The following is a 13907-nucleotide window of genomic DNA, read 5'->3' as shown; positions in this document are numbered from 1 at the left end:
GAGAGAGCTAATTTTGGTTTTTTGGCACTCTTAAAAGTGCGCAAAATATCGCTCGCGCACGTGCAAAAGGTATGAGAATAGGAAGTTGGGGGGAGAAGGTGGATGTCAACTGAGCACGGTTCGGGGGTCAGGTGAAATTTATAATGTGGCATTAATCTTCTAGAGCCCCGCGACGGGGACCCCCCTTTTTTACTATTTGCTAGTGGCGCGCCAAGCAAGTACGCCGACTTGGCGGATTCTTCGAGTCATTAGGCAAGTCGCCAAGTTCAGTGTCTTTTCGAACGAGTATAAAAGAAGCCGGGGCTGCTTTTTGGGCTATGAACTAGGAAATCAGTCGGGTCGAAGACAGCCTCGTATAGTAGAGTGATCACCAATTCTCTCACCCCGCGACAAGCGTTACAAAAAAGCTTTAAAAAAAATCCGGGTCAATCTTAAGAATGGGCTATAGCTAAGGATAGTTCTGGAAACAATGAGTTTTCCTTTTTTAAAAAAAGGAAGGGGACATCTATGTATAGCTGGGACTAATTTTAGTGACAGTCTGAGCTTGCTTTATTGCTAATTAACAAATTCCTTATTGTTTTAAATTTTGGGGAAAAATATATCTTATGAAATGTGTAACAAATATAAATGTACAAACACATTCTCGCCGGAGAGTGGAATGTACTTAAGAACCTTTTTTTGTTATCGACGAAAACTGGTAACTTTCTATTATTTTTTCTTTGCTCATGTCCGCATTTCAGTCAAATTTGTAAAAGTACATTATTTTTAAATATAATCTATGATTCTAACTTTCTAAGCTAAGTTCTTACGCAACAAAGCAAACCCTGATTGTAAAACAAAATTAGAGAATCTTTGTCTATAAGAATGAAGTAAAAATACATCTCTTCATGATGACGTAAGGGGGGCGGGGGGTTATAAAAATAAAAAGAGATTTTAATCGGCTTGATATATAGTTCGCGGAAAATGACGTTTTGTTGAAAGTCGTCACGATCGCAACTGTCTCTCATTACGACGACATTTTTTTTCAACGGAGGATATAGAAAATTAAAAGGAGGATCTCGAGGAGTTTTAAAAGATTCCAAATTGTGGAGAGAAGAAAATTTTTTAGACGTTTATAAAGCGATCCTTAACTACTCGTGGCCCACCCTCGAAGATTATTTCTGCGACAAAAACGCGTGAAATTATCTGCTACGCTAATGACTTTCATAATTTTATCTGTGTCTTTAAAAATTTGAACCCCAAAGTAAAGGGAGTGTATCGCTTCTTTCATAATAAAATAATTAAAAAATATATATAGGAAAATAATTATGAATAGGTTATTAATATTATTATTATACATTTTCATTACTGAAAGCGCGTTACAGAGGTTAAAAAATTCATTCCACTTATTAATAAAAAAGCGTACTTATGTCACCTTGAAGTGTCATTAGGTAAGAGACTACGGCGTAAGAATACTATATATTAAATTAAGTAGAAAAAAGTAGCCGAAAGGAATATTTTTTAACCTCCGTTTTGTTATAGAAGAGCGAGAAATGCAAGGTTTGCGATTTGAAAATAATTTAAATTAAAAGAAAGAGACGTTACTAATAGACTATTTCGATTCAAATCTTTTCCATCTTCGATAATGATTGTAATATAAAAATTATAAAGCAAACAAGGCGTGTCAAGATTCGAACGCAATCTTTCAATCAAAATAGTCCAAATCATATTTCAAAAGATAAAATTTAAAAGCGATATTGCTTGCTTACAACTAACTGTATAAAGAAAACAAAACCTTGAACTAATAGCTCCGCTACAGCCTTCAGCTTAATATAATTTGAGTTAAAATGTACCTTAACGTTAATATTTAAGTATTTATTAAATTTTTCATCATTAAATAATAAAATTAAGGCACATTTTTACCCAATCTTTTTCCTTTTCGATTTTGCGTTATATTTAAGTCATAGAAACGCAGCGTTTTTACGAGATAAATATTGACGACAAAATTCTAAAAGGTTTTAGTAGATTTACAGCACTAGAAAGAGTATGAAATTGAGCGAAATAAAAAATTTAAAATCAAAGTAATAACGATATATAAAGTGCCAAAATAATAAAATAGAGAGATAGATTCGGAAGAAATAACATTCATGCCTTATTTTTTTTTATCTTCAATTATTTCATATAAAATATAAATAAGTGAAAAGATTTTCGAAGGCATTCCTCTTAATTTGAATGTACGTATTATTATAATTTTTTTAAATATATAATATCTTGTCCTTGAAAAACTTTGAATGTAATTTGTAAAAAAAAAATTGTCGAGCTCATTTTTATGTCAAATTAAAAATCAATCCTCTTTCAAGTGGTGCAAATAAACTAAAAAACTTAGCGAAGAAACTAAAAAGGAAGAAAAGAGAAGCGAACTTGTCCGTACATTCAAATTATGGAGCCATCCACTTACATCGGGATGAGGAATCGCGTACTGTCCTTGCACGGTGTATGCCTGACCACCAGCGAATATTACTGGCGGCATGGCGGGCTTTGGACGGTACGGTATTGTAGCTCCTTTCGGGGGAGACTGCTCTCACACACACACAATCAGGATCGAGTTGGTAGTTAGCATCCATTGATGGAACAGGTTAAAGAAAAATTGGGGGAAAAACAATAGAAACTTTGTTAAAAAATGTCCTAAAAACATAGTATTATCACATTTGATTATCAATTTCTATTAAAAAACCAAGAAAACCGTTACAACTTCCGGTAAATTTAAAATGTTCTACAAGAAATATTTTTTAAACGAAAGCCGACATTTAGGGGTAAACGAGATAATGTATTTTCAATACACCCCTGTAAATCTCTAACCCGCAATGCTCCGGAGCAATATCACAAATAATCCGAAGGAAATAAAAAGTTAACAAATACGTGATTCTTACCTCCATCATAACGCAGCATATTTGGTAAATACATTTTGTAATTGATTCTGCAGTCCCGGAGACTGTTACCGCCCTTTCCGTAGAGTTAGGGAGCATTTCACTGGCTACTTGAATAGAGGCCCCCGTCACCTGCGTACCAAGAAATGAATAAATACAGCTTGTTAGCTAATATGAAAACAAATGGTAATTAAAATTAAGGACCAGGCTGGAACAGTTTCTTTTATATACGAAAAAGAAAACATGAATTAATGAATATTCATTATGGCCTTTCAAATAAAAATAAGAAAAAACCGTTTCCAGTCTGACGCTTGCCTTTTAAACTAACAAACCTCTCTAATTTCTTTGATCTTGGATCCGCCTTTGCCGATAAGCGATCCACATTGACTGGCGGGAACGATAAGTCGCAACGTAACAGGCGGTTTCGGGACGTTACTCCCGCTATTTTGCAAATCCTGGCCCACGAAGTACTGCAAAAAATCAATCAAGAAAATAAAAATTAATCGAGTATAAAAATACCACTTTTTTCTTAAAAACAACAAAAAAAATCAAGGATATTTTTGGCAAATAACTTAGATAAACATCGTTACACGGTTTTATCACCTACAGTTACCCTTCAAAGCGTTGATAATAAAGCGTATTACCATTTTCTGGGAAAATGTATGAGTAGAAGGTAAAAATAGCCCGGATTCCTACGGTACATGGCGAATAGCGTTAAAACGCCTTACTTTTACGGCTCCCAAAAGAGCTTTTTAAGTACATTCTCACTCTGCAAAAAGCTTTAACTCACAACTACCTCGTAATCGCTTCTTTTCAACATAACCACTTTTTACGGTACCCATGGGACTTAACTATATACAAAACACTGATACTAAACTTAAAATATACACACCAACTTATTGATTTAAATTAAACTAGTTGTTGTAAACGAAGAATTCCTATAGTTCGTATAGTTCCTGAACTAAATAAGCCTTGGTCGTCTTCGCACATTTCCTGAATTAAATAAGCCTTAATCGTCTTCGTATAGTTCTTGAATTAAATAAGCCTTGGTCGTCTACTAAAAATGTAGATGTACATATCCATTTCAACTCTGGTTTATTATGGGACTCATCAGCTAATCAAATCTTTATAAGTTCTTTCATACAAGTAAAATTCTTTTCAGTGTAATTTGCACGCGGCATTGGCAGACTCGACTAAGGGTTTGCTCAGCTCGTAAATCATTCTTTAATGGACGGATCTTTTTGGAAGAAAAACTTTGAAGTCTTCGGTGGTCGTAAGACCTAACGCAATACATTTTTACGAGCTATTAATGCTCTTTGGTAAAGAGGGGAAAAAATATACTATGTAAAAAAGAAAATGCACTTTTTGGATTGAGTCCAAAATAGACCATTTTTATATGACGATGGCGCAGACACAATGTGGCCTAGTGTAAGCGTTAGACGTTTAAGGACGTAATTAAGACGCAAAAATAAAAACACCCCTCCTCCTTCTACTTGACGTGCCAAAAATTATAATCCCGCATTTAATTTTATATTAAGATAAAAGCTAGCTAAACAATTTAGTAATTTTATAAAGCCCTGCAGCTTGACCCGCATTAATTAACCCGGTTAATTCTATTTTAAACTCTCGGAAGAAAAATTTCCCTTTTGATAATTTAAGCCAATCAAATTTCAGTTTGTTAAAAAAACATCCACGTAGGCGTCAGCTATAAAATATTTTAACGGACAACTTTCTTAGCATACTCAATCCCTGCGTCAAACCTTTTTTAACCACCGAGTCTAAAAGAAAAGAAACTGGGGGGGGGGGGGAACACAAAAGATTAAGACAAGGCGCGAAAATAGATGTTGGGAAGATGCTGCTACACGTCAAATTTGCCGGAAGATGAAGTTGGTATAAGGGGGAATGATGGAAAAAGAAAATCAAGATGAACATCCCACTCTCAACAAACCCTAACGCGTCATCAATAATAAATGATTTCGCCAAGAAGCATCTTTCTCTTGGTGATATAGCAAAATTTTAAATTCATCCTAGTACCACTAACCCACGTAGCATCCCCTTTGGTTGAAGTTCTTCATGAAACTTTCACGCATAATTTCACGTCCGTAGAGAGAGCGGAAGAGAAAAACTTCCCTGAAGTTTGCCTAGCTTCCATCATTTGTTAAGGTTTTTGGGTACACTCAAAACTCTCCTCTTATGAATTCCACAGGGCCGGTAGGCCCTTGTAGATATGACTTGATACTCTTTTGTATAGAAATAAGGTTTCAAATCATCTTTCTCTCCCCCCCCCTTTTTTTCAGTGCTTGAAAACTTGAAAGACATCTTTCGTGGAACCCTTTCTTGAACTACCATCAACTCTTTCTCATTACATTTCTCAGACTTAAAACTAGCTAGGAAAATAAGATCTATCCAATTTTTTTCTCGATTCGTTTTTAAAAAATGACTTAAGTTTTTCCAAAGGAATATTTTTCATTTTTCTTGATTAATTTGATATAAAGAAACTAAAATCTTTTTGATAAGTCATGTATTGAAATTGTACCAAATGGTTTTTACTTTCATTGCAAAAATATGAGCCCTTTTCTTAGAATTCGTAATGAATCCTTTTTCAGTAACTTGATCAATACGCTATTTTTGGGTAATTTCTTGGGATTTATGACAAAGAAATCACTTGAAATTTGCTTCAATGGTATCCCTTAATTCTTGGAATACTTGAATAATTAATTAAAATTGTCCACTGGGGCCTAATATTTGTTCTAAAAGATATTATGTAGACCACCTTAAGGACAATAAAAATCCATTGAAAAACACGGTTCACTGTCTATTCATCCATTATTTCTAGATAGTTTCTGGTGTATTGTATTAACTTCGCCACGATTAGACGAGATAATGGGAGGGAAGTTTCCCTAAAGCAAACAAAGTGTATAAAGTTTACCTCTTCGAACTTCCTGGCGATAAGAGAAAAGGCTTTAAGAATGGCTTCAGTCGAGCCAGTGATGGTGACGATACGCTCCGGGCAAGATCCATCGGATATGTTGATTTTGGCTCCGCTCTACAAGAAAGTTAGGGAAATAAGTTAAGCGAGGACTAAAAAAAATACATATATATTTAAATGACAAAGACAAATGTGTGTCGCCCCGAAAGAGAGCGCCTCAATCATGATCAGTCATTGAGAAAAAGCTTCAAAGAACGTTCCTTATCCAATACCCGGACAAAACCCCGTCAATATTTCCCATCTTTTACCAATCTACTAAAATTTACCAAAATTTGAATTTCCGATTTTTCTAAAATGTACCTTGGTCAACAAGGCTTAAAATTACTTCACTAAACTGGAGTTATAAAGGGTGTCTACTTTCGTAAGCAGGCAGGTATAGAAGGAATTTTAAAAATCTGTGAAATTTTAAGTGGGTTGTTAAAAAAGAACGTTGTTTTTCCTTCCCCAACATCTTTTAGGTAAAAGATGAAGAGCAAACGAATCATTAAATTCTCATTATCATCCCTGGACGGGCAAAGGCTTCGTCTATTAGAGGAAAAGCGATCGAGATTAAAAAGGACGGGATGAAACTTCATCTCGCCAAGGCCTAGGATAAAAAAGAGTCGATCCCGAGAGAGAGAAGGAGTTAGTCCAAGAGCAGAGTGCGATAGAAAACTTAAAGAGGTAAGACTGGGATGCAGGGATGGAGAGAACCATGGTCGGTCTCCTTCATTTAGGTCGAACGCATAAAACCACCCTTTGTTGACAAAACCAATTACTAGGAGCCTTTCTTCCACATCATTAGTAAAAGGAGGAGATGTAACCCCAAAAGAAAAAAACTTCTCTTCTTTATTAAAGCTAAAGTCCAGCATCCTTCCAAGTCCTAACCACCACTACACTTTGACTTGACCCCCACGGTCAAAAATATTGAAAAGGTTTTCGTCTTTGAACGCCTACACTTTAGCGGGAAGTGAAAATGCAACGTTTTAGAAAAGTGGCAAGAATTGCATTTTCTTTCTCTATCAAAAATTGCAATCAGCATTGTTAAAATTCTTCGGGATTTAATTAGGCTTAGATGAAGCGCGGTACCACGTGGAAGCTCCGCTAACTACCTTTGCAATTTCTAACAGCGTTACTTGCTCGTCAATGGCCACCAATGTAGAAGTCTTTGTCGACAGCTTTTTTATCAAGTTCCCGGTTTAAATACCGTAACGTCGGACCAAAATGGGAAAAGATTTTTTTGGGGGGAGGGAAGGGATGTTTGGGATGCCGAAATTAAACGTCAAATATTTCAAAAGTTTCCGCGCGGGGGGAGGGAGATACTGGGGGAAAGGAGCCGTCAAAAACTTAGCGTTAACGCCAGAAATATTAAACATTTCTTGTTAAAAGGAAAAAGGGGGTCAAGTTCTAAACGAAGTATGGATTTATCTTTTGTTACTTTTATAAGCCGCGCATTTAATTAAAGAGAGAATTATTGATCTATTTTTTTGGAAATTAGATATTTTTCCTAGAAAGCAAGGCCTACATTTTTAAACAGATGCAAATTTATTCAAAAAGGGACTTAATCGCGAGTTTTAGTGAAGCCTTTTTTCAATGACTTAGAATGACTGATAAATTTTAACTAAACCTTAATTAAAAGCTAATAAAAATGCAGTTTCCTAAGTTATTAAAAATTAATTATAGTTCAAATTACCTCTTCTCGGAATTTCTTGATGTTATCACCTTTCTGAAATTGTAAAAAGAGAACCAGTTTAAGAATAAAATTGAGGATAAATTAACAAATAATCGAATTAAAAAAAAACTATACACACCTTGCCAATAATGCTGCCCACTTCCTAATAAGAGAAAATAGAACAAAAAATACATAATAAACAAGGTATTAATATTAGGTTACAATCTTGTAGTAGTAAGCCTCGAAAAAAAAATTTAAATTTCAAAGAAAATAAAACAGCATTTGAGAATGGGGATAAAAAGAAAGAATTTCTTAAAGAAAAAAAAATACATGGATATTTTGAACGGATAATAAGAAGGGAGAATATTGTTAAAAGAGATAAAAATGGGATTCAAGAGAAGCGTTACCATAGTAACGGATGCGGGGATAAAAAGCGGGATCATTTGGGCAACAAAGAGCGGAAAAGAGAGAGCAACCAAATGGAAACATCTTTCTTTTTTTCTTTAGTCTAACGCCGAAATATAAGAAAATGTTAAGACGCGAGTGCAGGCATCCGAATAAAGAGTCTCTAAAACAATTTCAACCCCAACTTTTTTTTTAAAAAAAAAAAAAAGAAAGAAATAAGGTACGGGGGAAAAAAATTCAAACACCGTTCTTAAAAAGGGATTGTTTAAATTCAAAATATAACGACATAAACAAAATATATTAAAGTGGTATATTTCTGTTCTATTTCAGGCACAAGGTTTAATTTAGAGGAACTTATTCCACTCAAGAAGGAAGTGACGCGAATGCGATTTTCTAAAAATAGACCTGCTGAAGTCAATCTCCATCCATAGTTTTAGTAGGTCATTAGGTTCGAAAAGACAACTAGTAGATGTTACTTTAATAATATATCACGCATATTTTTCATGGTCACTAGACACAGACAGTGTAGCCTTAGTTATGTACGGTTGCTTTGTAAAAATAAATTTTAGAAACTATCTCTTACAATGCGAAAAATGAAAGAAAGAAGAAAATACAAAAAATTGTAGAATGAGGAACAGTGGAAATATTCTTGGACTGAACTCAAAACGTTTTCGCCGTCTTAACGTTTTTTTCTTTTTCTTTCTTTTTGTATTGCCGGCTTGTGGAATATTTAAAGGATGAGTGTCACTACATATTTTAACAGGTGGAAGTTAAGCCTAAACACTATATTGTTTGTTAATAACAACCGTACCCGATTGGACCCGGAACAAATTATTACAAGTATATTTAACTTATATCCTCCCAAGATGTTTGTAATTTACACGCTAAAAATAGTGTCACTAATGACTAAAATACGTATAGCGTTAATCGTAGTACATCGCAACATAGAAAAGAAACCGAGATAAATAAAATAAATTGACAATTCACGGAGAGTTTGCTATCCGAGCAAAGTTAACAACTGTTAATTTACAGGGAAATGGCGCCAAGATCTAGAAGCTACTTTCCCTTGTTTAAAAGAAAAAAAAACATCTTTAACAAAAGAAGATCGTCACAAATATTTGGCAAAAGTAGAACCGTCAAGGGAAGATAGCCAAATAACTGACATAATAATTACGTAAGAGGTTTTTATTCCCTCTTCGGATAGTAGGACCAGCGAGACGATTTGGCCTATTAAGCGAAAAACACAATGACGACGCGAAGATGCTCTTTTTAAAAAAGATGGAGCTAACTCTAACATATAGTTCTGCTAATTTTAGAAATCCGATGGTGAATATCGACAATATGTTGGTTTATCTTGAGCGTTGCATCTGGCCTTCGAATGGAAGACTGTATTTTGAAAACGTAGAATACAAAAATTCATTTTTAACTTCTGTATCTTCCCTCTGAGGTTCAAGGCGTCTTTACGCTTGGCTCAGGGAAATTTTACTCAAGTCGGGGAACGTTACGTCATAAAAAATTTATATATAAAGAATCGCCTACGCAATATCCGGCTTAAAACGAGCTGATTCTTATATATACTCAAGCCAAAACCGTTATTCGAAACAGGTGTTACACTTGAGATAATGAATTTGTTACTATAATTAATATTTCTTTAACAAATGATTGCTCGTCAAAGGCCACTTTCTTAATTCTTTCTGCTCAAATTTTCGTAGACACTTTGTTGGTCCATTTCAGGAAACGATTATACAATTTTGCTAAGTTCCTATTTTCATCTAGGATAACAAAATTATGGGCCAATATTCGGACAGCAAAGCTTATGTTTTCGTGGAACCTCAAACGCTTTCAAATTAACTAAATAGTACGCTGTCATGGACGGAATATCCAAACAAAGATAACAAAAACATAAAAATATCCAGGAATGATGGTGTAAACATTGGAATCGAAAGTTTTGTTTTTTGACAAGTCTTAGCGGGCTGTGACACACATAGGCCAAAACAAAACGAAATAATCTTCGTATAATTTTTCAACCGTTTTTATAAAACCCCTATCGTTAAAGAACGAAGATTAAAATGGTGATTTCTGATCCCATTTCGCAGCCAGCGAGAATGAGACAAATTTAAAAGATAAGAAAAGCTATTACAAAAAGAGCGGGAAGGAAAAAAAAATCTTTTTCGGATGTTCTAATTAGGCGGGAAAACGAAAAGGGGTTGCCAGTCAAATGTCGTCATTACAGAGGCTTTATAAAAGCCAATCTTCTACGAAAAACTTAACGGGAGGCAAAACAGGTGGACCAATTAGGGTCCTGGAGAAGAAAAAAAAAGAACCCCAAACGGACGAGAGAATTTTGGTCTCCAGCTCGTATCGTGGAGGAAGTGTTCACGATGTAAAAAAAGTGCTCCTTGGTGGCCTATCAAATTATACGACAACTGCTCCAGCTCTGGGAGGCCCGGGGTAGATCGCCGGTTACGTAACGAAAGGCATGCCGGGAAGTAAGATCTGAGAAAAGATGAAGGAAGAAAAACCTTCTCCTTATCGAACAAGAGGATACTTATTAAGGAAAAGCGGAATTCGTATTTCGTTATTTTGTTGGAGACGTGACTTTTAACCCAATTTGCTTTTAACTTTAACTCAAGGACACGCGATAAAGTTCAAGTTGAAAAGATGAAAGCGTACAGGAAACTTTTTGGTAGGCTCTAGTTTCAAGTATCTCAGACAGCCTACGTGGTGCTTCCTTCAGTTCTCTAGCGTTAAGCCTATTTTTAAGGTGATCCAATTTTCTTAATTTCTCCGTGGAAAACATTACTCGCAGCACACCCTTGAAGCTCTTGTGATAAATTGAGTTTTATGCTTTTATTTAAGTCTCCTTTTTAAGTGCCTTTTAATCCTTAAATATTCCGTGGGTACCAACTAATGTTTTAAATTACGATCTTTACTCATTAGACTAAGGCTTATTTTACGAGCGAAAAAAGGCTAACACATTTAATTTAAAACAAAGTTTTCTCCTTGACTCTTTACAAAGTATAATTTTTTAAAGTAAAACCGAAAGAATAGTTGGGAGCCTTAACTGACAGGCAAAGGGGACGGGGAAAATACTCCCTCTAAAGCTTAAAAACAAGGTAAGAATAATGGATAAGAGAGTTTTCCAGCCAAACAAAATCGTTACTAAAGGAGAAAAAGAGTATAAGGGAGAAAAAAAAAGAAATAACTTGTGGAGCTAAAATGCAATCGGCGGTGTTGCTTCGGTCGCTTCCAAAGAGGAAGAAAGCGGTAGGAGGTATAATGGGGTAAAAGAAAAAATATATACAGACAAAAAAAAGAAAGTAGAGGAAATGAGGCCAATCATCGATTGAAGAGGAAGAAATAGGGGTATGTATGGTACAGTTAGAAGTTACTTCCTCCATCCTATCCTATCCTTTCCTTGCCGTAGGTAACTATAAGCCTTTGTGAGAGCCTCATTTCAGGAGGCAGAGAAGAGAGATCATCATAAATTTACGACCCGAAAGACGCTTAAAATCATTAGCGAGCGAGACGTTTCCGATATAGTTGCCAAGTTCTTCCACGCCCAAAAAAAGGGGATAAAAATTTGTACTTTTTTCCCGCTCTTGTTATATATATACTGAACTGTCGGATTAGGGGTAAGTTCGCATCACAGTAAAATACTTCTTAGGTGGCTAATTGCGCTATTTCTGAAGGTTAGATTCACGCGTGACACCTGCTACATTTGTAGAAGTAAAAGGTTGCTAAGCCTAGTTTTTCAAATTAGGCCTAACAAAAAGGGAAGAGATGTTTTGCTTGCGTTTTCGCACGATTGCGTTCAATTTAAAAATAAACCCGATGTCGAAGGTTAAAGATCAAAGGGTAAGAAGCGCAATAACCTAAATGTGAACGTAACCTCAAAAGGAAATAATCGATAAAGAGGCGCCCATTTTCCCTTTTAAAATTGATGGGCATGCTGGTTGGAAACTCGGGTGAAAAGAAGATGTTAGTGTTTTTCCTTCTTTTACTGTACTTTTTTTATAACTAAAAGAAGTACAAATAGAGTCAATCCTCCTTGGACCCCAAACTATAATATATATATATATATAAAAGTACCGAGCGCGAGTTTGATATTCTTTGGCTGTTTTGACCTTCTCATTGATGCCAAAAAAGAGAGGAGGGATGGGATGGAGGTTGTGGGACACCCAAGGGTGGAGAAAACGGAAAAGAAGGACGCTTCGTCATCATTACAGGTGTACCAAGCCCAGGATATAAAGAAAACTTGGAAGAAGAGGCCGAAAATACGTCGAACCCGAAATAAGCTTCGCTCGCCCATAAAGAAAGATTGCTAGAGACGAGTTTTCTATCCCTTAATACCGGAAGTACATTGCATTGAAGTACAAACATTGCTCTTGAAGATGACAGTTGATCCACGCGTGGTCAATAAACATAGAGGATCGTTTTACTTCAACTTTAGGAACTTCAGTTACGAGGAAACCTGCAGCCCTGATACCCTCATTGTTAAGGAAAAGACGACGGAATCTTCCCAGGAAAATGGGGGGAGGGATACTAGATGCTCTCTCCCGCCTTCGAAGAATAATGGCCGTTGTCTCGCGTAGGTGGATCGCTCGCTTTATATTGGTTAAGAGTAACGCTGGTATATAGAAGCCCCGGCCGCTAGCGGCTACAATCCAGACAACTCTAATCGAAGAAAGGATGGTTTTCCAAGAACGAAAATGAAGCTCCGGGAAGAGAAAAGAAGGAAAGAGAAAACTAATTGAGGCGTGAAACGAGAAAAGCTTTTCTCGAATATATTGTTGCTTTCTGAAAATTGAAAAGACTCAAAGCGAGAAGTCATCCGTTGACGAAAAGTGACCTACCTTCCTACCTACAACTCTCTCCCCACGCGAGCGCGTATCAATTATTAAGTTAGAGGGATTTTTTTTTCTCAGACTAGCTTTCGTTTCGTGATCCATCCATTCTCTTTTGGATTCCTGGCGAAAATCGAAAATCCCGAATTTATACGACCCGAAGGATTTGCAGAGATTTAAGAGACTGCAGCTGGAAATGAAGAATCGATAAAAATAAGAGAGAGAGAGAGTCCCATCCCATTTTAGGGAATCTATAGGGAAAAGGGACACTCTTTCGATGAGTGTAATTGAAGATTAGATTCCAGTTAATGAATATAATAATATACGTATTCTAATGGTGCTTGATATTTAGAGACTTTTACTTAAAACGAATACAACAAGATATCAGGGGAATTAGGTATATTTTATCGCGAGTGTCTAAATTCTTCGAAAACCTGAGTTTTCAATTTTGTTTAAACAAAACCTTAGGGATTAGATCATTGAGTATATTGGTATCAAAACAAAAAACGATGAATACACTTCCACGTCATTTTTCAAAGGAGAGAATCTAAGATCAGTCCAAGTTCTGTCCATAGTTTAGTAAAACCACGCTAACCCCAACCCGTATAAAAACAGGGTCACAATACGTAAGTACACAACACCATTGTTTCCTTCTAGTGGCGTTGCGTACAAGCCTCTATAAACTACAGCTAGCTCGTGACAGGGTAAACTAGATCAGTCATTAGGGTTTAGACGTCAACTAGAACATTGGGCGTCATTTAGGTTTTTGTTACGAGCTCTCAAAAGCCCCGAAGAGCCCGAGGAGGAGGGATGAAGATGAAAAGATGAAGAAGAGCCTTCCGGGTGCCTGCCGTAACAATTTTTAATCCGCGGATCGCGCGAGAACTTTCGTCGCCTCCTTCATCAAAAGAGGTCCAGGGGAACTGTCTTAAAAGGGTGTACACTGATCTTCTCCCCCCCCCAGCATACCCTAAAGTCCTTTAAAAAACAAAGTACAAAAGTAAGGGTATAGTTTGAAGAAAAAAAATGGATGGCGCCTTTTTAGAAAGACGTTTCGGGGCTTACTGGATACAAGGAGGATCAAGTCGATATACGGGAAGAAATGTCTT

At 36.1% G+C, this 13907-nt stretch overlaps 1 protein-coding gene across 7 annotated transcripts in view; it reads right to left on the bottom strand.

Moving 5' to 3' along the window:
- The window catches only part of mub (poly(rC)-binding protein mub), a 176260-nt gene that overhangs the window by 11802 nt on the left and 150551 nt on the right, over nucleotides 1–13907 (bottom strand). For 6 of the 7 annotated variants that reach the window (XM_089867958.1, XM_089867952.1, XM_089867953.1 and 3 more), the window contains 6 exons: nucleotides 7686–7709; nucleotides 7568–7600; nucleotides 5836–5952; nucleotides 3239–3376; nucleotides 2910–3038; nucleotides 2411–2554 (listed from right to left, as the gene is read on the bottom strand). In XM_089867958.1, coding sequence (XP_089724084.1) covers nucleotides 2411–2554; nucleotides 2910–3038; nucleotides 3239–3376; nucleotides 5836–5952; nucleotides 7568–7600; nucleotides 7686–7709 — 585 coding nt within the window. The remainder of the gene's footprint in view (nucleotides 1–2410; nucleotides 2555–2909; nucleotides 3039–3238; nucleotides 3377–5835; nucleotides 5953–7567; nucleotides 7601–7685; nucleotides 7710–13907) is intronic. The other variant, XM_089867956.1, reaches the window with a different exon arrangement.

Source organism: Phalangium opilio, unplaced genomic scaffold (assembly GCF_054372755.1).
Source record: "Phalangium opilio isolate 3A_F unplaced genomic scaffold, DU_Popi_V2 ptg000024l_1, whole genome shotgun sequence".
Taxonomy (NCBI): domain Eukaryota; kingdom Metazoa; phylum Arthropoda; class Arachnida; order Opiliones; family Phalangiidae; genus Phalangium; species Phalangium opilio.
This window is presented reverse-complemented; position numbering and strand designations above follow the sequence as displayed.